We start from the raw sequence: 21530 nt of genomic DNA on the forward strand, positions 1-21530 counted from the left end.
AAATGGAAACACAGACAGCAATCACTCTTCCCTCATTTGCCCCTTTCGTCCTCTCGAGCTCAACCCTTAAAATTGCATCTGCGACATTCTTCTAGGTTATCGTCGTCATGATGCAGCAGCCACCTCCAGCTTCTAACGGTGCCGCCGCAGGGTCAGGGCAGATTCCTTCCGACCAACAAGCTTACCACCAGCAGCAGCAATCGTGGATGATGCAGCAACAACAAGGTCAGCAGCCGGCAGGATGGAATCCTCAGTCGGCTCCATCTCCTGGTCAACCACAACAGCAGCAGTATGGTGGTGGTGGATCTCAGAATCCAGGATCAGCTGGTGAGATCCGGTCGTTGTGGATTGGTGACTTGCAGCCTTGGATGGATGAGAACTATCTCATGAACATCTTTGCTGTTACTGGCGAGGTAATTTAAAAATCCCGTTAATTTTTCGGAGTTAATGTTTCTTTTCCCTCGTAATTCTATTAAAAAATATTCAAAGTTTCATCCTTTGAAGATTTGATTATAGTGAAATCTGAGTCAGTGTTTGTTCCTCTGTGGCTGCAGGCTCAATCAGCTAAAGTAATTCGCAATAAACAGAGCGGATATTCAGAAGGTTATGGATTTATTGAGTTTGTGAGTCACGCTATAGCTGAGAGGGTTTTGCAGACTTACAATGGTGCTCCAATGCCCAGCAGTGAACAGCAGACCTTTAGGTTGAACTGGGCTCAGCTCGGAGCTGGAGAGAGGCGCCAGGCTGAAGGTCCAGAGCACACAGTTTTTGTTGGAGACTTGGCTCCTGATGTTACCGACTTCATGCTTACTGAAACGTTCAAGGTTGTATATTCCTCTGTCAAGGGTGCGAAAGTTGTGACTGATAGGACTACTGGACGGTCCAAGGGGTATGGATTTGTTAGGTTCGGTGATGAAAGTGAGCAGATTCGCGCCATGACTGAAATGAATGGTCAATTCTGCTCATCCAGGCCTATGCGTACTGGTCCAGCTGCCAACAAGAAGCCTCTTACAATGCAACCAGGTATGTTTTTATATTAAGCAGCCGGATTTCTGATGACTTATGAATATGTTGAGTGGTTTAAGCCTCTCCCTTTGTCTTTAGCTGTCTAGGTTTGTTTATTTTTCTTTTCTTTGGGGTATTACTTTACCTATCTTTCTGATTGGTGAATCGTGTTCTGTTAGTTGGTGCTCAATGTTTCTGCCCTTTTCCTTCCTCTTCTTGTCTTTCAGCACTTCAAAGAATTTAATATCACAAAACATCCTAAAACTTATAGAAAAAACTCATGTTGTCTTTAAGCAGGAGAACAAGTGGCTCTCTTTGGGGGGGGCCTGGAACTGACTTCAGCTGAAAATGATTCCACCTTATTGCGTGGCCTCATTTAGGTCAGTTAGTTATGTTTTCAGAAGAAGTTAATTACAAAGCTTTTTTCAGTCGCAAATTATTTTCCAGTTCCTTTACTTATCAAGCATAAGCCTTTCCCTTTAATTTAACCCTCGCCTTTTAAGTTTTTTTTTTTTTTTTCATATTTATATTGTTAGTTATTTTTCGGTTTTTTCCAAGTCTGATTCCTTAAAGAGTGTTTTTGTGATCTTCTTCATACCTCTCAATTCATCTTCTTTCAGTAATAGTGCTGCAACTTTTTCCTTCTTTCATTTACTGTTTGCCTCTAAATTATTCAGCTCTTCTTTGGTTATACTGTTACAATTCTTCTTTTGGCAAATTGATTACGATGGTAAGACTGTCAGACATTACACGGAATTTAGGTTACTTGTGCTACCCTAGAAAATTTCGGTCCCATTCTAACATTTTCTAGTTTCTCAAAGTTGGATCCTGTTTCCCCTAGTACATATTTATGATTTGTATATCAATTATCAACTAACTTCAATCCCTTTACCTTAATCTTCTAGCTGTATCATATATATATATATATATGCAAGTTGCATTTTCTTCTCCTGATTTGGACAAAATTTGCAACTTCTATTCTCGTGTTTGCGTTTTTGTTAGTGTCTGTTTCTTTGCACTGTCAACTGAATGTAGTAAACATTGATGGTGGAGTTTTCTGCTAACATTCTCTTGACTGTTTTTATTCGCAGCTTCATATCAGAACACCCAAGGAAATCAAGGAGAAAGCGACCCAACTAACACAACAGTGCGTACTTTGTTTTGGTATCCTTGGGACTTATTTGTGTTTGATATAATGTTGAATTGATATGTCATGTTTGCTATTCCAGATTTTTGTTGGAGCTTTGGATCAAAGTGTAACAGAAGATCTTTTGAAATCAGTTTTTGGTCAATTTGGGGAACTAGTTCATGTGAAAATACCGGCAGGAAAGCGTTGTGGATTTGTTCAATACGCCAATAGGTAGTGTGACTTTGGAGACAAACTTCCATCTTAGGTTGAGAATGTTGTTTCACAACTTTACTGTCTTTGTGCTTCAGGGCATGTGCCGAGCAAGCACTTTCCATGTTAAATGGAACACAGCTGGGTGGACAAAGCGTTCGTCTTTCATGGGGTCGTAGTCCTTCCAACAAACAGGTTTGTATCCGTTAGACAATTCACCAAAATTCTAACTATGCTCTCTACTTTGTGATCTGATGGCTTGACCCATAATTTCACAGAATCAACCTGATCAAGCCCAGTATGGTGGTGGTGGTGGATACTATGGGTATCCTCCTCAGGGATATGAAGCATATGGATACGCACCACCTCCTCAGGACCCTAACGCCTACTATGGTGGTTACGCTGGCGGTGGCTATGGAAACTACCAGCAGCCTGGTGGCTACCAGCAGCAACAGCAGGTAATTTCCTTAGTTTCTGCCAGAAAATCTATGAAGTTTTAGGCAATGTATCCATAACACTGTATATGTTGCTGATTCTTGTTCCATCCGAATTTGCAGTGAAGCATGGCTAGTAATGTCGTGATGGAGCTGAAGTTCTCCAGAAAGCTGTCACCGTTTAAAGAGGGTGAATGGAATGATTGAAATGGATGTGTATTAGCGCTTCTTGTCCCAGATTCTCTTTTTCAACTCTTTTTCTTTTGGATTGTTTTTTTGGCTTCCGCGTGATAGTTGTTGAGTGTCCCTTCCAAGTCGTAACAAAAGGCTTAACCCACAAGTGTTTCTTGTGTCATTTGACTAATTTGACCGTCATGTTTCTTCCTATTGTTGATGTACTGTTTCTTCCTGCAACGCCTAAGAACTACTTTTAACATTCTACATCATTATTAAGTGAGCACAACGTTAATCCGTGTTTCTTGCTTAACAATAGTTGATGTGTTAACATTTGTGTTAAACAAAATCGAGTTTTTAAGTCTCAAGGTGAGAGCTATGGTAACGAAATCCAACATATAGCATTGACATGTTATACAGACTGTTAGATAGTGCTGCTGCTTTATTTATTGTGCATACGTGGATGTAAATGCTGGTATTGTGAAATCATTTCAATGCTGGCAAACTTCAATGAGACTGATAAGTTGTTTTCTCATTTCAGTTAAGCTTTTAAAAATGGTTACATAAGCAAGAGGATGGCTGATTAAAGCTTTTTGGCTATTGATTGGTTAATTAGTGTGACCTTTGGTTATGGTATAAAAACTATAAATAAATCAAAGAAGAAGAAAATGCTTAAATTATCCTAATGGGCCGTGTTTAACGAAAAAGGGCCCATTAAGGCTCCAACGAAGAAGAAGAAAAAAAGAGCGAAAAATAAAAGAGAGAGTCTCTCTACTTTACCAGTTCCCTCGTAAATTTCTAGATCTGTTCTTAGAATTTTCTTCTATCTTTGTTTTTTTGTTTTTGGTGGTTTTTGCTAGTACGATGATATATGTTAAAATTTAGTTCCGAATAGACCGTGATTTTGATAGAAACTTCTGGAGAAATTGAAAGGTCTAAGAAAGATGGGATACGCAGGGAAAGTGGAAGACGACAACAAATCTTCATCATCACTAAACGAATCGGTGTTAATAGCAGCAACTATGTGCATTATCGGATTGCAAGTTCATGTTCACGTCAAGGATGGTTCCGTCTTTTCTGGGATTTTCTACACAGCTTCCCTCGACAACGGCTTTGGTAACACTTTCGATTCAATCTGTCTGATCGATTTTGGTTTTCTCGTCGACATCTAATTTCTCGTAGTGTGTTGTTACCTGTTTTTTTTTTTTTTTTTTGCATAATGTCGTAGTAGAGATCTGTGAATGGGATCATGACTCTGTTAATTTGTTTGTCGTATATCACTTAGTTGTTGCTGGTGTGATGTCAACGACAATGAGATTTCATATTTCTATATTAAGCAGTCTAATGGTTTGGATAGTAGCGGACTTAGGCTTGTCCAGATCAAGGACTTTTTTCAGCTCTTTTGTTATGGTTTTCTTTTCTTGGATCTGTCTATGTCTTGGTGTGATGTATGGTTTTTGTTCTGTCTAGGCATTGTTTTGAAGAATGCAAGCATTATTAAGAAGGGGACAAGTAAAGCGAATGTATCAAGCGGGAGTGTTGTCGAGACACTTGTTATTCTATCTTCCAACATTGTTCAAATAATTGCGGAAGTGCGTTCTCTCTTCTTCCTTCATTTACTTACTTTTTCTTAGAGCTGCGTTTTGACAATGTATGTGACAAGCTTATGGATCTATCTCTTAGGGAGTCTCGCTTCCATCAAATGTTACAACAGGCAATAATGAGTCAGAAAATGTCAGATCAGCCACAGACATTTTATGTGCAGTAAATAACTCCACAAAATTCTGCATTGAAGGAAAGGGATATAATCATATGAGGTAAACTGTGTGCTTGCTTAAACTTTATCTTCAAACAGAAACTAAACTAATGGTCAATATTACTTTCAATTTATCTGAAAGATGAAGTACAACATAACCTCGACTTCCATCTCAATATTTTCTTTCTGTAACAAAATTTCTATTTCCATGTCAATCTTAGCAATCTAGCTTAGCATCTGCATCAAATATATCCATGCGGGCACAAATCACTTAATCTTGGGCATGCCAATGTCTAAACTTTGCCGAGATAAATTTCTTTGCTTTTCTCTGATTCTTGTATGCTATTGTTAACAGGCAGGCTGGAGCCCAGATTTTGAAGCCTAGTGTACAAATTTCTGACGTTCGTCAAGAGGATACTGTTAGTCTTGTAGGAAGATAGTTCATTTGATTGATTATTACTTACCAGCTGCTTACTTGATAGATTCTTATTGCAGATTGATATGCGAAGCTCAAGTCCTAGCTGTGAGTTCAATTTCCCCGGAATTGTTTTTATGTTTGTTGGTATACTTGTTTCTGCTTCTTTTTGACATTGAATGTTTTCTAACTTGCTTTTCCTCGACTTTCTTTCATGTGAATAACGAACATACAGTGGATAGTATGTTCGAACGAGTTAAACCCATAGAAGAAGGAAAGTTGATGGCCGAACCTTTTAGCAATGGTTTTCACGATGCTGCTGAAAGGCCCTCTTCAAGTGACAATTCATCATCACAAAGTACAACTGTTGATAACACCTCAGAATTGTGTCAGGGTTTAGTGGCATCTTCAACTGCATCAGTAACTATCCAGGCAGTCAAAAAGGCTAAGGTAATTCCTGTGTACAGTTTAGTATCTTTAGATTGATTCTCGTAAAGATTGATTCTTTCACATTCAGGCTAGCTTGTTCATTGGAGCCGTTTTTATGCTGTCAAATCAGTCTGAAGGTTCCTTTTACTTGATCTGTTACTCAATTACCATCTTTCTATTTCTGCAACTTTTACCACCTACAGGAGTTCAAGCTCAATCCAGATGCAAAGATTTTTTCTCCCTCTTATACAAAACGTCTTTCACCGTCTCCTGTTGGTATGCCTGATGTTGGAAATATTGCTTATATACCAAGCAACATTCCTCCACAACCAGTTCCTGAAGCTATTTACCCAGAAATTAGAAACAACCCTTATATGCCTCGAGAATCTCAACCTTCCAAGTTTGTACCATATGGTAATTCGACTGTTGGACATGCTGTCGGTGGTACTCAATTTCCTCAACACGTAAGTATTATCTTTTCAATATTGTTCCTGCCTATCTTACTCTCTTCGGGCATGTTATGTCAAAGAGCTTTTATCAACTGGTAACTGAGAATAGACTATTCCTCACACCACTAAGCGCCTGCATGATTAACAACCTCAAATGTTAGTTTTGACAATCAGCTTAACAATCATTCTGCATTGATATGACTTAGTTTGTACTGTTAAAACGCTTCCATTTATTTTCAACCACCAACTCTTTTCTCCTTCCATCGATGAATCATATTTTCACCTGCAACCCATATTTCTGCAGATGATTGGGTCTACTGTTAACAGGGCACAGCCGCAGAGATTGAACTCTCAGTACCAGCCAGTTCCAGCTGCACCGATGCTTGTAAATCTAAATCCTCAGGTTGTTCTTTATGGAGGTTCCCAAGCTAACATTTGTTGAAGGCGCGGCTATAAAAAGAATCGCTCTGTATTAAGCTTCATTTGTGTATTTGTTTCTAAAGGCTCTTTCTACTGTACTCCAGGTAATGGTTGCAAGATCGGGGCAGCTTGTATATGTCCAACCAGTTTCTCAGGTTAGAACTTGATGGATCTAGTTTCTTGATTAGTATATATTTTGAAATAGAAGCAATTTGGTGAACCTTTAATGATGTTAGGTTAATCAATCTATGACTTGCATGTTAGATAACTGTATGTCTGAGTGAAAGAAGAAATATTACAACGTAGTCATTGGTTTAAGTTTGCTCAAAAATGTCTTCATATTCATATCTTTATAGTCATTTCTAGTAATCGATATTCTTACTTTTTCAGGATCTGCTTCAAGGAACACCTCCTCTTTCACCTATGCTCTCTCATCCGCTACCAACCATACAACATATCCAATACCTGAAGCATCAAGGTAGAATACTCGAGGAGTCTCTAACTAAATAAATACCTTAAGAAGCAACCTTATTTTCTCTTTTATGGACCAAACCAAAGAAATTGTCGTAACCAGAATGACCCATTTCGTGATGCAGGTGTACTTGCAGCTGGCCAGCCCCAGCAGCTATGCGTTTCCCAACCATTCACGGCCGGTGGACTGCAATCTTATGGCGTTCCTGCGCAATTTCCAGTTATGCAGCCTCCTTTTCCCACGAATCAGCCAATGGCTGTTGCTGTTCCTAATGGTTTCTACACAAAATTTCCATAAACAAAGTCTCATTGTTTTTTTTGGTTTCATTCATACCTTTATTCTTTGCGCCTCCAACCTAATAACGGTTGTACCAAGAGTGTTCTGGTTTGGCTCCTAGTTTTATTTTATTTTCTCCTTTTCATGGTTTTGGGTATCTTGTTCGGTTTTAGCTATTGTATTGGTTTTGGGTGTTTTGCTCGGTTTTTAGGCAAATTATATATTGGTTTTTCTTTATTGGATTATCTAGTTGAATTGGGTATACACTGTTGTAACATGTCAAAACATAATGATTCTTTGTTAAAGAAAAAAAGCGTATTGTTACATATTGGTAATAATCTCAATAAAATAGCACTTCATAGTAGGCATGACCACGGTTACGGTTAATGCGGTTATGGTTAATTAACCACCGGTTAACGGTTATAATTCTTTTAACCATAACCTTAATCATTATATATACGGTTAAGACGGTTACGGTTATATACGGTTACGGTTAATTACGGTTACGGTTAAATACGGTTACGGTTATTTGATGATTATTATAATATTAATATTGGAGATAAAATTTTATGAAATATTATTTATTTTACAAGTAAATAATATATGTGATTTCAATTATTTATAGTGAATTAGTTAAATATGGGTATTGTATACACTTATAATATAATTTATTTTAAAATTTTAAATATGCGGTTAACCGAGCGTTTAACCGTACGGTTAACCGACGATTAATTACGGTTAATTATGGTTACGGTTAATTAACGGTTACGGTTATTATTATTTTTTAACCGTAACTAATTTACTTTTACGGTTAACGGTTACAATTTTTAACCGTTTTATACGGTTACGGTCCGGTTACGGTTGATAAACGGTCCGATTACGGTTAAAAATACGGTTAAGGTTAGCTTTTGGTCATGCCTACTTCATAGATGTTGGAACATAAATTAACGTTTGAAACAGAGCGAGTCCAATGATGTAACATAACAAATTAAAAATGTCTTTTGTTGTGTGACTGAATTGGTAAATATTAAATATGTCAGTAAAATTGTAAAAGAAGGACTCAGTTCAGATTATATTACAAATGATTGTGGGTCAACTATGAAGGTTATAGGCCCATAACCGCATAATTGGCCCACGAAAGGTTTCTTTAATTTTGTTTTCATCTTCCGGTTTGAGCTGACCAACTCCCAAAATCAGCCGGTAGCAACTAGTCGTCGATTCTAATCTCCGGCGATCAGAAATTTCACGGTGAGTTTTGATGGAAGAAAAGCTGCCAAGATCTCTCAAGAATCTCGACCTGAATACGAATCGTGAACCAAAGGATAAGATTCTTGTTTCAGCTTATCTATCTTCTTTACGTAAGCCTTCTTTTCTCGACCTGGGTTGAATTGGGTAGTAAATTTGGGGATAAGCATGGCTGTGGTGATGCTTAGGAGTTGGATTCTGATATGTTTCTTCTGGTTTGCTCCAGTCACAGGAATTTCTCCGTTGAACTCAAAACCTCCGTCTCTTGTGAGCTTATGTCTTGGAGTTATTGGGAAGCATTTAGATGAAATGATCCCTTGTTTAGCTGATATCGCTGCTATATTCCCAGCAGACATCAAGGTCATATTTAGGTTTCAGTGTTTTCTTCTTTCAAGCTGTTTACTCGGTTTAGTATACTATGCACTTTGCTAATCGAAGGCATGTTCATGGGCAACAGATGTCTCTTGCAGCAATTGCTAGAAGAAGAAAGCTACTGGATGATGATGTTATTATCTCTTTGGCTGACAGTTCCTGGGAAATTCTAGACGTCAGCGGTTCAGATCTTACGAATTCTGGCTTAGCTAAAGTGGCGGAAATGTGCAAATCTCTCCGAGCTGTGGACATTAGGTATTTTTTTGACCACGAGTGTTGCTTACTAAGAGTTTATTTGACCACGAGTGTTGAGTCCGGATCTCTGTATTTGTACCTCATGTTATGGATGACTTTGATTGGTAATACTGACTTTAGTTAAGTAGCATGAAGCTTTCTCTAAGGTTTTATGTTAAGCTCTGATATCAATTTTCTATCCATCGATCGAAATGTACAATCTTTTATGCTCTTACTGGTTCTTTAGTGAGGAGCTTTTGTATCATTGTATGTTGAATAAGTGATGTTTGTTTTTCGTCCAGTATTATATAGTTCCCTGGTTTTTTTTATGCAGCCGGTGCAACAAAATCACATCTTTGGGCGTGTCAGAGCTTTTACAACACTGCCGATCATTGGAGACTCTTAGATGCGGGTAAACTTTTTTTTTCTCCAGCTAAGTGCACCAAGCTGGCCTTTCATGTATTGTTGTTGGTGTGGCTTGTCTAATTATTCATGAATTTGAGTGACTTTCTGGGTAAAAGTGAGATCGAAGTGAACCCATAGTGTGTGGGTTTGAACTCTACAAAACAGACAATGAAACAAAAAAAATAATATTGCAGAGGATGCCCGAGCAGTGAGTCCACTATACGCAGATCTTTAGGTCTCTTTAAGCCAAACTTGAGTAATGTTGAAGGAGAAACATGGGAAGAACTAGACACTTCAGAGATTGGTCATGGCGGTCAATCATTGCGTTGGCTTGTTTGGGTATGTGTTGTCCCTTTGACTGATAAGCTACCCAATTGATGCTCTCTTTTCGAGTTGGCTAATTTTTCCTTAGCTTTGGACTTTTGGATTAGGGAACCCATAAGTAAATAAGAAGAATATACTTTCTAGTCTTGCTCAACTCTTTCTCCATCTGTGTCTCCTACCACTCTGTTAGTTTTTTTTTATGCACAAGTTTCACAATTAATTTACGTTTTCTGCAGCCAAGAATTGATAAGGATTCATTGGAGATGCTATCCTCGGAGTGTCCAAGAATAGTGGTAAATCCCAAGCCATCACTTGTCTCGTACAGAACAGACGAGGTTCCTCAAGAAGCACTACCAGATGTTGCACTAGACGGACCCTTTGTCAAAGATATTGATCCTAAGACGTGGGTTGTTACTGAAGTTGAGCAGAAGCCCTCATCTTTCCCGTTATCCAATGAACTGCCAATAGCAGAAAAGTTCAGACTAGCGTATGCAGAGAGAGATGCAAGATTGGCCCCAAAACGTGCAAAGAATGCAAGGCAACATCAACGTCGTGCTGAGAGGGATTGGATGATGTCAAGCGACAAAGCCAAAGCAATGGTTTTGGCATCAAAGGCTTCCAGATCTTTGCACAAGAGTTAGCAATATGGATTCTTTTCATCAATATATGTCAAAGAAAATATAGGAGGAAGATGAATGGGTTTTCTAAGAATGCATGCCTCTTCTCTACTCTAGTCACGTTGAATCAGTACACAGCAATTTTTGGGAGGAAAAGAGAATAGAAAAGAAGAGTCGGTGGTTACAGAAAAGTGTTTGTAACTGTGTAATCTTGTTTGTGTTTGTAACTCTGTAATCTTGTTTCTATATCGTTCAATTGATGCTACAGTCAAAAATACTTGAAACTGTTTATAGAATGAAGTGTGTATTTTTGCAGTGTAACCTGAAAGAAAAAAGATTCTCGAAAAACTTGCTTTATTTGGATCTTTAACAGAAAAGAAAAAAAAAAGGCGAGAAACACTTGAGATCACTTGGTGCTCAAACTCCGGATGACGTATGGTAAAATACCGCCGTGATCATAGTATGCCAATTCCACCTGTGCACGTTCCCACAAAACAAGGCTCAGATCAATAGGAATTAAGATTTTACAGAATTTGTTTGCTATAAAACCAGTTTACCTCTGTATCAAAGCGCAGAGTGCAAACAAAGGATTTGCCACTGTCAGTTGTTACAGTGACGTCTTGACCGGGTCTAATCTCACTGACTTTTGTAGGAAGGTGGACTGTGTACCGTTCATGACCAGTGAGTCCAAGGCTTTCCGCGTCCTCCCCGGCCTTGAAACACAGAGGAATGATTCCCATACCAGCCAAGTTGCTGCGGTGGATTCTCTCAAAGCTCTTGGCAATTACAGCTTTCACTCCCTAATTTGTGCTTAATTGTTACGATCACAAGACATAACCAAAATCTAACAACCATTGTAAATGAAGTAAATACTTACCAAAAGCAAGGGACCCTTGGCAGCCCAATCCCGAGAGCTACCACTTCCATACTCAGCACCAGCCAGGATGATAGTATCCTGTCCAGCGGTCTTGTATTTCTGAAAGTATATGTGAATTGAGTAAGGGACTTAAATAAAGATACATATATGTTGAAGCTGTGTGTCGATTCTCCTTACACTTGCTGCATCAAAAACGCTAAGCTTCTCTCCAGTCGGAATGTGAACAGTCTTAGGGCCAACTTCTCCTTTCAAGAGCTTGTTAACAATACGGATATTGGCAAATGTACCACGAGCCATAACCTCGTCATTTCCCCTTCGGCTTCCATATGAGTTGAAGTTTTCCGGAATCACACCACGGTCCATTAGAAACTTTGCAGCAGGACTACTCTTTTGAATGTTTCCTGCTGGAGAGATGTGGTCTGTTGTTACGCTGTCCCCAAAGTTCAACAAGCAGTAGGCATCCTTCACTTCACGAGGACCAGGTGGATTTGCGGTCATATTCTTGAAATACGGAGGTTCATGAATGTACGTGGAGTTTGGATCCCAAGAAAATAACGTGGAACTCGGTGCAGAGAGTTCATTCCACAAGGGGTTTCCCTCTGTTATTGTTTCGTATGAGCTCTTGAACATGCTTGGTAGCACGCTATATTGAACAACCTATGGAAGAATTTCAGAAATGTTAGCAAGGAACATTAAAAGGTGGATAACTTACCCTCTAAGCATGTCAGCAATGTACCTGAGCAATTTCTTCATTGCTTGGCCACACGTCCCTCAGGTACACACTTTTGCCATCTCTTCCAGTTCCAATAGGCTCTTTCTCAAAATCAATGTCAACCTGTAATCATAGGAAATCAATATATATAAACACACTCGAGATTGATGAGACTACTTAATCTTGTTGATAATATACTATGATGCCAGACCAGTTAAGGATATCCAAAGGAGACAAACACAAACATTTTCGAATTGAAAGTTAGAAAAATACAAACCGTTCCAGCAAGGGCATAAGCAACAACTAATGGTGGTGAAGCAAGATAGTTAGCTCTTGTTTGTGGATGAACACGGCCTTCAAAGTTTCGGTTTCCAGACAGCACAGCAGCCGGGATGATATCTGTGACACGGAGGAAGAAAAATGGACCAACCAAAAAGTGAGATTCAAGTTGACAAGAATTCCAGGTGAAATGAAAATGAAAATGGTTCAAGGAGATTCTAAGAGAAACAAAGAAAAAAATGGTCTGAAAATTTTATAGTATGTTCGTATAGATGAGAATGTTGTTACCAGTTCCTTCTATTGCAGATGCAACTTCTGGCTCAAGGTCGCCTGAATTCCCAATGCATGTTGTGCAGCCGTAGCCAACAATTTGGAATCCTTGCTTGTTCAAGCACTCTCGGAGCCCACTGCAGAGAAGGTATTAAGTATGAGCATTCCGTGATCATATAAGTTATTCAGATGGAAGTAGCAATGACATCAACACACCTTCGATCCAAATATTTCTCGACAACTCTAGAACCTGGAGCAAGACTTGTCTTAACCCATGGTTTTACCTGAATTGTGACATCAACTACAGTCAAAACAGGATTCATACCCAGTGATCTCAGGGAAAAGAGATTAGGTAGAAACTCACCTCCACGCCAAGATCCAAAGCTTTCTTTGCAACGAGTGCAGCCCCGATCATGACACTAGGGTTTGATGTGTTTGTACAACTTGTAATTGCCGCGATAACAACACTACCATGCTTGATCTCAGCAGGTTGTCCTTTGTATGAGAACTTCACAACTTCTTCTTGTTTTTCTTTTGGTACTGCAAAACCCTTGAAACAAGAAGCAAAGTCTTACAAGTTATTCCAAGAAAGAAAATCTACGCCATTGGTTATTTAATGATTTTTGTTGTAACCACAACTTGCATCTCACCTTGAATCCAACAGGATTGTCAAGGCATGCATGCCAGTCAGCCTTCATATCTTTCAGAGGCACTCGGTCATGAGGCCTGTTGAACAGAAAATGTAGTAATGAAGGTAAGGGCGATGGCTCAGAACGTTCTCAATATCAAAACAAAGTGAAAGCATACCTTTTAGGCCCAGAAATACATGGTTCAACATGTCCTAAATCCAACTGCAGATAAGATGTGTATGCTCTTTCTGGCTGGGGCTGCAATAACGTCCACAAATATTTGGAGTTGAGACTCTTGTCGAAAAAAATCAAATACAGTAAGCTGAACAAGGATGTTCATACCTCATTGTAGTCAACGAACATATTGTTTGCGCGCAAATATGATTCTATCATTGACACCTAATTAAATAAACCAAGTTGGCAATCATGTGAGTCACAAAAACCAGAGGAAACAGGATACGTAGCTTGTTTAGGTAAGATACAAAAGAACTAAGCCATGTGATAATGCATATTGAAGAACAAAACAATCTAAGTCTACAGATAGCTTGCTAAAATGTTTTGAAAAACGAGAATATGCAGCAATAGTCAGCCTCAGCACATGTAAGCCATGTGGTCCACAAGAACAAGAACTTGAAACTAAAAGCACATTTTATGCATGATGATTCGATTTAACCAAAAAGGAAAGAATGAAAAAAGTAGAGAAAGTGTGAGAGAGAGAGAGAGAATTCACAGTTTCATCACTTCTTCCTGTCAACTTCAGGTACTCCAGGGTAACATGATCCACTGGGAAGAAACCCATAGTTGCTCCATACTCAGGGGACATATTTGCAATTGTAGCTCTATCAGCAAGTGAAAGTTCACTCATCCCCTCACCTTCATATCGAAATAAAAACGTTAAAGCATGTATACTGACTAACTAATTGTCCATCAGGAATTCAAAGTCACACAGCCATGGTTTCTCACCATAAAATTCAACAAACTTGCCGACAACACCATGCTTCCTTAATACTTGGGTCACAGTGAGAACTAAATCAGTAGCAGTAACCCCTTCCTTCAACTTTCCATCTAACTTAAATCCGACCACGCCAGGTAATACCATGCTCATGGGCTGACAAATTTTCGAAGTACCATATTAGTGGCAAAGCGAACTTGACACTTGTATATGTACACAAGACACATAAACCCAAATCAAACAGTGACGGTTTCCAGAGAAGATAGACTCACCTGACCAAGCATTGCTGCCTCTGCCTCAATTCCTCCAACACCCCACCCAGCGACTCCTAATCCATCAATCATGGTTGTGTGGGAGTCGGTTCCAACAACGCTATCAGGGTAGAGGAATCCATTCGAGTTGAAAACAACACGTCCAAGGTATTCCAAGTTTACCTGAGTGTCAAATAAGTCATAACAGAACCATTAGACAGTAGTATTAGATTGATGCACCCCTTGAAAATCTAGTAGTCTACGCAAAGAGATTAACAAGGCTAAACTTCTAAACCACACACTTATGTTCCAGATTACCTGTTGAAATTTTTAACCAGGCAACCAGAATTTACTTTCATCACATGATATACCATAATACATCGCTAGATTATAATGAAAGTGTCATCTTGTACCTGATGGACAATCCCAGACCCAGGAGGAACGACCAACATGTTTTGGAAGGCCGTTGAACCCCACTTAAGGAACGCAAATCTTTCTTTGTTCCTTTTGAATTCAAGCTCCATATTTTTCAGTGCGGCATCTTCTGATCTTGCAAAGTCAACTTGGACTGAGTGATCAACGACAAGATCAACAGGAACCTACATATGTACAGGAAAATATGGGAATTGCTATATCAAACTATTACAACACAAAAGCAATTAAAAAAAGGTTCACTAACCAAGGGGTTAATCTTGTTAGGATCACTACCAAGACCCTTCACTGCATCCCTCATAGAAGCAAGATCAACTAGAGCTGGTACACCAGTAAAGTCCTGGGAAAGAAATATAAGTTAACATAGTGCTAGCTTAATCTATACCTGTCTTCGTGGACTGGAGAGTGATGAGTGTACAAGTACAGAAACAAATATGCTACAAACCTGTAAAATAACACGGGCTGGCTTGAAGGAGATTTCAACTTGCTTAGTAGATGTGTTCTCCCAGTCAAGGATTTTCTCAACGTCATCCTTTGTAACTTGATAGTTGTCATAGTTACGAATTGCTGATTCCAATAGTATCCTTACAGAGTATGGCAACTTATCTACATTATCACGAAAAAGGTGTCAGTGTCACCAGAAATCGATTACAACAAAACAGATAGAGGCTCGGAGGAACCATACCAACTCTTGGATCGTTTAAAGCTGGTAACGAGTAGTACTTCCCATACTCTCCACCACCAGGTTTAGGAAGACTTGTCAAAATATCCTTGTATGCATGCTCAGAAGCTGCGTTAATTTTCAAACCAAAACTGTTAGAATTTTATAATCATAATTGAATGAATGCATATACCAACATGAGTTTGCTTGTCCGTGGTCTAAACAAAAATCATACAAAAACTGCAAGAGCAAATCAAATGTTCATCTAGCTAGTTTTACTTGCATCAGAAACATATCAAAATGTTGAGAATTCAGAAGATCCGACGGTGATTCTCGATTTCAAATGATCCAGTCTAAAACGAAATCGATCTAAGCAGATATGGAGGTAAACACGGATTCTTGTAATACAAGTTAAGAGCAAATCATTTCTAGAACAAATTAAGAAAGCAAATAGAGACATACCCATGGTAGCGTATTTCCGCTCAAATTTCTCCATCACCGGAGCGGAGATCCTAGATTGAGCACGAAGGCTAGCAGGTGATCGCCAGCTCCCACCATGGCTCCACCGCGTTGAAGCAGAGCAAACTCGAAACGAGCGGAGAGCCGACGAGAAGCTCTTAGATCGGTTAGTCTGATTGAGAAGCGACGTCGCGGATGGAGCCGAGACCGAAGCTGTTTCGGTGGAGGCGATCCTCGAGAGAGAAGAAGAGAGCCTCGTGGAGGCAGAACGCACGCCGGAAGTGGCGCGTCGATACATGGCGGCAAATCAGAACAGTCGAAAGAGATTGGGAAAAAATCAGCGAAGGAAGGAAGAAGGATCAAAAATGAAACGAAGAAGATCGTGTAAGGAGCGAAGGAGAGAGAGATAGAAAGAGATCTTTCGCCAAGCTGCTTCTGAAAGAGGCGATGAAGAGATTTTACAGAACCTTCGAAGGACACTCACTAATATACAATGCCGAGGCCAGGTCAGGTGTATCTCGTTTAACCGTTGGATCAACTCGAGACGCGCAAGCGGACGGCCTCTGATTCCCTATGAACGTTGACCATTTTATAATTGCATTCTTTTTTCTTTGAAATATTTAAAAGGAAAAAAAATAGCTTGCAAATTATAAAAAACACTTATTTTATAAAAATACTGTAAAAGGCTTCTACAACTAGACCAATGTGAGAACATTCGAATAAATGGCTTTTTAGGGGAAGATGGGAATAATTTCTCTTTTTCCAGAAAGTATTTTCTTTTTCCATAAACTAAACTGGAACTTAACCCAAACCAGAATTAAAAAAATTATAACCAGACACTTATTTTGGTAAATAAGCACGTTTTGATTGGCTTGTGTCTGGAACAAACCAAGTAGGACTTCTCCTCTCGATTTTAGAAGGAATTAATTGTTCTTCAGGATGAATACTAAAATTGAATTATGATGTTTATTGGTACACGAATTTTTTTTTGGTTTTAAATCCTAATAAATAAAAGTCAACGATGAAAGACAAAGGGTAGCTAGGCTCTTCTTCAGCTATGAAGGACAAAGGCAAATAAAAGTCTCGAGCACTATGCCAAGAGACAAACACCCTAAAAGAAAACAAAGGCATAAGAAGATGGCTTCTCATTTTGACTCTTCTAGGTCGCCAATGACAGCGTGAAAGGCCACAAATTATTGGTCCTCAAAAGCTCTCTCGTCTATGGTGATTCATCTGTACGAGTCAAACCAATCATCAGTAAGCTTACGATGATGGCTGCCATGTCCCGGGCCTAAATGATGATCCAGACCCTGATGGTTCTGTTTTCCTCCATCATCATCAACATCACCATTAGTTTGGTTGGATTTAAGCATATCAAACACAATACAAAAGCTCATGTTCATAGAGAACAGATTCAGCACTGTTGCAGTATGTAACAATAACAAACAACGATCAATGTTTCATATTAGGATTAATAAAAAAGTACCTGAATGTGAACTTTAGGATTGAAAAAGTGAAGCCAGTTCGAGTGGTTCTGCAGTTACTATCTCGGGTTCATGTTCCTTAACCCTGTAAAGCAATGTGAGGACATTTGGTTAAGGTGGTCTTGTTTTTCCAGAAAAAAAATATAGAATGTAGGAAAGTTTAACACAAGATAGGATTAGCGTGGGAGATATCATGAAATCCTGATGCTTCACCTTGATTTATCTGCTTCTTCCCTAGCTTCCTCTGGTTTATAACCTTACAGCATTAACAAACAAGACACAACTTAAATCATCAGTTACTTCCACGAGTTTGTGGTAGAATAATAAGCTCTAAGGTGACATAAGGAAAACTAGCAACTGTTGTAATCTCATCCCATGAATCAACAAATGACATAAATCGGGGAATTCTTATTTCCCTACAAAGCTACCACAATAAAAATGGAAATGTAGGGAACCCTTTTACCATCAAAACTGCATTATAATCACAGACTTTACAAATCAACTGCACAAGATGTTTCCGAGTGAAGTTCACACACTACTATAATCACCAGTGTAATAGTTACACGAAGGAAAAGAATTAACAACCCTCAGAAGCATTATTTATTACGTAAACAGAGTCATTTCCAAAGACAGCTTTAGCTCTAATGCTACAAAGTGTTTCAGAGAACGGGAGAAAAGGAATTCTAAGAAGTTAGTCTACAGCACTCTTAGGTGACTCCCAAAATCTATTAAAAGCAGAGAAAATGTAATACCTTTTGAATCCGGTGGAAAACATTAAGCTACTATTATATTAATGAAAAGCAAATGTAACAAATTTTGTGGGCACCAAATGCTAAATACTGATGGTCATGATTTTGCGTGGAGTGCCTTCTCTGGCATTCTTCTCCTCTTCTTCTCTCTTGAGAACTTAACAAGGGATTGAAGGCAAAACAAAAACAAGAAACATTTGATAGAACTTGAAGCGACATATATAGTGGGTAAACGTACATACACAAAACACAAACAAAAAAAGATAAAATCCTTCTTTTTTGCATTCTAAACTCTATGGTTCCAAAAATCTAAGTCCTCAAGTCATAAACGAGCAGGGATGCTTAATGAGGCTACAAAAGAAAAGGATAGATACGTACTGCATAATGCATTAATAATATGGAACACCTACGACAGGCATTAAGCTTCACCTTGCTTCAAGTTCAATAATTAACTCGACAGTGAGAAACACTAACATCAAAGGCCATATACTTAAAGTCATACGGCCAATCTATATACCACCGAAACCTCCATGGACGAAGCACTACACTGACCACAAATAATTCTGGATAACTAAAGAAGAAAGAAGCAGGTTAGAACATCTTGCTGCTGCACAAATGGATACCACAGGAGTCTTATTAATCGCTGTGAGCATACAAATACAAACAGGTTCTTTTAGGAGTCAGATGCATTAATTCCAATGCCCGTAACATCTCTGATTAGCTCAACTCCAAACAAAAACAAAAACAAAACTTTTGAAACCTGGAATTAAATTATATCTCAGTCAGCAAAGCAGTTTTAAAATGCATTTACTTCAGACACCTGATTCAAAGGTAAGGGGTTCGAAGAACAATACTTGCCCAGACCGTCAATCTCCTCCACTCTAGGAAAGTACTTTTACCAATCTTTGCGCTACTCCGATGAAACCTCTTGCCTCTTCCTAGTGATCAATCCTACAAATCTCTCCCGTAGCCTCGACATAGCTTCTCCGCCGATTACTTCTTCGTATGATCCAAAACCTGAACCCAACACCCCCCAAATTCAATTGTTCCCCGATCGAGTCTGCTCCTCCGTCTATAGATTTTTTTTTATTATTATTTTTTTCCTTTTTCTCATTAAAGACCGGAAAAACTGAACCGAAATTTTAAGACTTATCAAGAAATATGATTAAACCGGTAAACTGAACTCGATTTAGAATCCAATTGTATGAACCACCGGTTAAGCGGAGGATATGGAAAAACGTTTCAGCGGGAAAGTTCCAATGGCCGTTAAGGTTGTTGGGTAGTTAAGAGTAGAGAGAATCAGATTATAAATACAAATCCAATATGAGTATGTGTTAAGAATAATAATCCTCTTGAAAAATACTAATCCTCTTGAAAATTTTCTCCGATACAAGATTCACGAAAGATGGCTCGCGGCAGAAACAACGGTGGAGATCGTCGTCGTCACGGAGCTGCCCCTGGTGATCACGGCAACCGCCGTCGTCGTGAGGATGGCAACGAACGAGCTTGGAAAGGGATTCTTGAAACCACGACTGGACTTCGACGTAATGCTTTAGTCGCCCTCGCCGTACTCCTTCTTCTCGTCGCCACGGTTTACACAGGAATCGGCTTCGGACTCGAATATTCTGCGGCGGTTTGGGCGGCGTACGCAGGTGTCATCGGATCTCTATCTTCCATGGGCGCAGCTTTGTTTGTTCCGATGGATGCGATAGTAGGATTGGTCACGATCGGCTACGTCTTCATCTTCTTCACACTGATCTCTCTGGTTTGCGTCTATCTAACTCATCAGTAATCGCGGTTTCATATCCCAATACCATCGACGTTACGACTCCATCCTCTTCCTCGTCTTTCTCCCATGCAACGATCTCTGTGCCTTTAAGGGTTGTTCGTTTTCGAAATGCTCTAGTTCAACATTTTTAGTTTCTTGGTATTTCTTTTACCAATTTGTTGATAGATTCGTTCCTTTCTGGATTCTCTCTGTTTGATTTTCGTGATGTAAATAGAGATCTCTATGTCCAATTTCTTTATGTTTTACCCCATTCTGAGTCGGATTCTTAATTTCCAGGTTAACCGGCCGATGTTACTCTACGTTTCCAAAGTTTTTGTTTCTTCTTCTTTATCTCCTTAATGTGTGATTGGCTACACTTATTCTACAACTTATGATTGGATTGTCTTGGAAATTTTGTTTCCTCAAAAACTAAAGAAAAAGAAACTAGTTTTAGTTTGACGTAGGTTTCCTAATTCTGTTAAAAAGAAAGAAAAAAAAAACTAATTAATTTCCAAAAATCTTAAAACTAAAACCAAAAACACATGCATCTAAAATCAAAGCTAGTAGTCTTGATTCCTCCAATAGTCGAAGACGGTATAAGCAAGGCCGGCAATGAGAAACACAATCGCCACACTCCACAGAGGGTAACCAAAGACGCCACGTGTGTAACAGAATGGAACCGGTAGCTTCACTCCGTACAAGATGGAGTACAACATCGGTGCAGCTAGTACAATCGTAGTTATGGTCACCATATGACCCGCCTTGATTAGATCCTTGCGTACTTTCATGTAGTATTCTGTGTCGTAATTACTATCCTCCTTGACCTGCAATTTTGTTTTGTTGAAATATACGGTATAACCTCTATAAATTAATATTCAATAAATTAATACTCTCTATAAATTAATAAATTTTTTCAGTCTCAACTTGGGATCACTGTAATTTTAGACATACTTCGATAAAATAATAAGATAATATTTTTTTTAAATTATTTGTAAATATATGGTCTCATCAATATTATAAATTAATAATTAGGTAAAATTTTCAAAATATATGTATATATAGACAAATTAATTTTTGTTAGATTTTATTTTTAAATATTCTTTTGAAAAACTTTCCAAATTAGGAAAATCTCTCTATAAATTATTAATTTATCGATAAATTAAAACCACTATAAATTAATAGATTTTCATGGCCCCAACATTAATAATTTATAGAGGTTTTACTGTATATATATTTGATAGAGCTGAGACTAGTTTCAAACCATATATAATTGACTAATTCTATGTTTTACTTTTACCAAACTTTCCTAAGCATGGAATAAGAATTGAATTTAGTGAATAAAGATGATATATACAAAACCTGATGAGTTATTACCGACTTAACACAAACAAAACTAACATCGAGAGAATCAAAACCTGACGTCAATTAATTGAGGAAACAAAAGACGTCATGCATATCTTAACATCTAATTACGAAACGATATGCGTTTACCAGTTAACTTAAAGATGATATTCAGGACAATTAACTCATGGACTCTCCCAAGACCTAAAGACTCAACGACGTCAACAAAAGAAAAAATTGGCATCTAATAATAGAGTTAAACGTCAAAGAGAGAGTGAATAAAATAAGACCTCATCCTCA

At 38.6% G+C, this 21530-nt stretch overlaps 4 protein-coding genes and 1 long non-coding RNA gene across 8 annotated transcripts; 3 read left to right on the plus strand and 2 right to left on the minus strand.

Moving 5' to 3' along the window:
* The first annotated feature begins 34 nt into the window (after positions 1-34).
* LOC17879874 (polyadenylate-binding protein RBP45C) lies at positions 35-3249 on the plus strand. The gene is made up of 7 exons (XM_006283768.2): positions 35-413; positions 555-1023; positions 2097-2152; positions 2235-2365; positions 2443-2539; positions 2623-2802; positions 2902-3249. Exons 1-7 carry the CDS (start codon positions 108-110, stop codon positions 2902-2904), a joined length of 1242 nt encoding a protein of 413 aa, XP_006283830.1. The 5' UTR covers positions 35-107; the 3' UTR covers positions 2905-3249.
* A 512-nt stretch (positions 3250-3761) lies between these two features.
* On the plus strand, positions 3762-7497 carry LOC17878997. The gene is made up of 11 exons (XM_006285688.2): positions 3762-4068; positions 4423-4544; positions 4636-4769; positions 5064-5127; positions 5204-5231; positions 5359-5573; positions 5756-6016; positions 6306-6404; positions 6526-6576; positions 6812-6899; positions 7018-7497. Exons 1-11 carry the CDS (start codon positions 3897-3899, stop codon positions 7188-7190), a joined length of 1407 nt encoding a protein of 468 aa, XP_006285750.1. The 5' UTR covers positions 3762-3896; the 3' UTR covers positions 7191-7497.
* Positions 7498-8350: 853 nt separating this feature from the next.
* LOC17881042 lies at positions 8351-10651 on the plus strand. Its single transcript, XM_006283986.2, has 6 exons — positions 8351-8527; positions 8641-8774; positions 8872-9041; positions 9355-9432; positions 9620-9764; positions 9986-10651. Exons 1-6 carry the CDS (start codon positions 8428-8430, stop codon positions 10388-10390), a joined length of 1032 nt encoding a protein of 343 aa, XP_006284048.1. The 5' UTR covers positions 8351-8427; the 3' UTR covers positions 10391-10651.
* On the minus strand, positions 10642-16343 carry LOC17879904 (aconitate hydratase 2, mitochondrial). Its single transcript, XM_006283006.2, has 20 exons — positions 15892-16343; positions 15454-15558; positions 15214-15374; positions 15016-15108; positions 14750-14935; positions 14358-14519; positions 14097-14241; positions 13864-14006; positions 13476-13532; positions 13312-13391; positions 13155-13230; positions 12869-13054; positions 12721-12788; positions 12523-12641; positions 12233-12354; positions 11980-12078; positions 11421-11900; positions 11244-11342; positions 10924-11166; positions 10642-10841 (listed from the first exon to the last, which is right to left on the minus strand). The coding sequence occupies exons 1-20, from the start codon at positions 16184-16186 to the stop codon at positions 10773-10775; spliced, it is 2988 nt and encodes a 995-aa protein (XP_006283068.1). The 5' UTR covers positions 16187-16343; the 3' UTR covers positions 10642-10772.
* Positions 16344-16828: 485 nt separating this feature from the next.
* Positions 16829-19186, minus strand: LOC111829505. 4 transcript variants are annotated; one of them, XR_002832899.1, is made up of 4 exons: positions 18942-19186; positions 17586-17628; positions 17375-17457; positions 16829-17207 (listed from the first exon to the last, which is right to left on the minus strand). It is a non-coding gene; the product is annotated as an uncharacterized LOC111829505 (long non-coding RNA). The 4 variants fall into 4 exon arrangements; XR_002832898.1 differs by having other exon boundaries at positions 18500-19186; XR_002832897.1 differs by having other exon boundaries at positions 18125-19186.
* Between the last annotated feature and the right edge of the window lie 2344 nt (positions 19187-21530).

The sequence above is a fragment of the Capsella rubella genome, unplaced genomic scaffold (assembly GCF_000375325.1).
Source record: "Capsella rubella cultivar Monte Gargano unplaced genomic scaffold, Caprub1_0 scaffold_7, whole genome shotgun sequence".
Taxonomy (NCBI): Eukaryota; Viridiplantae; Streptophyta; class Magnoliopsida; order Brassicales; family Brassicaceae; genus Capsella; species Capsella rubella.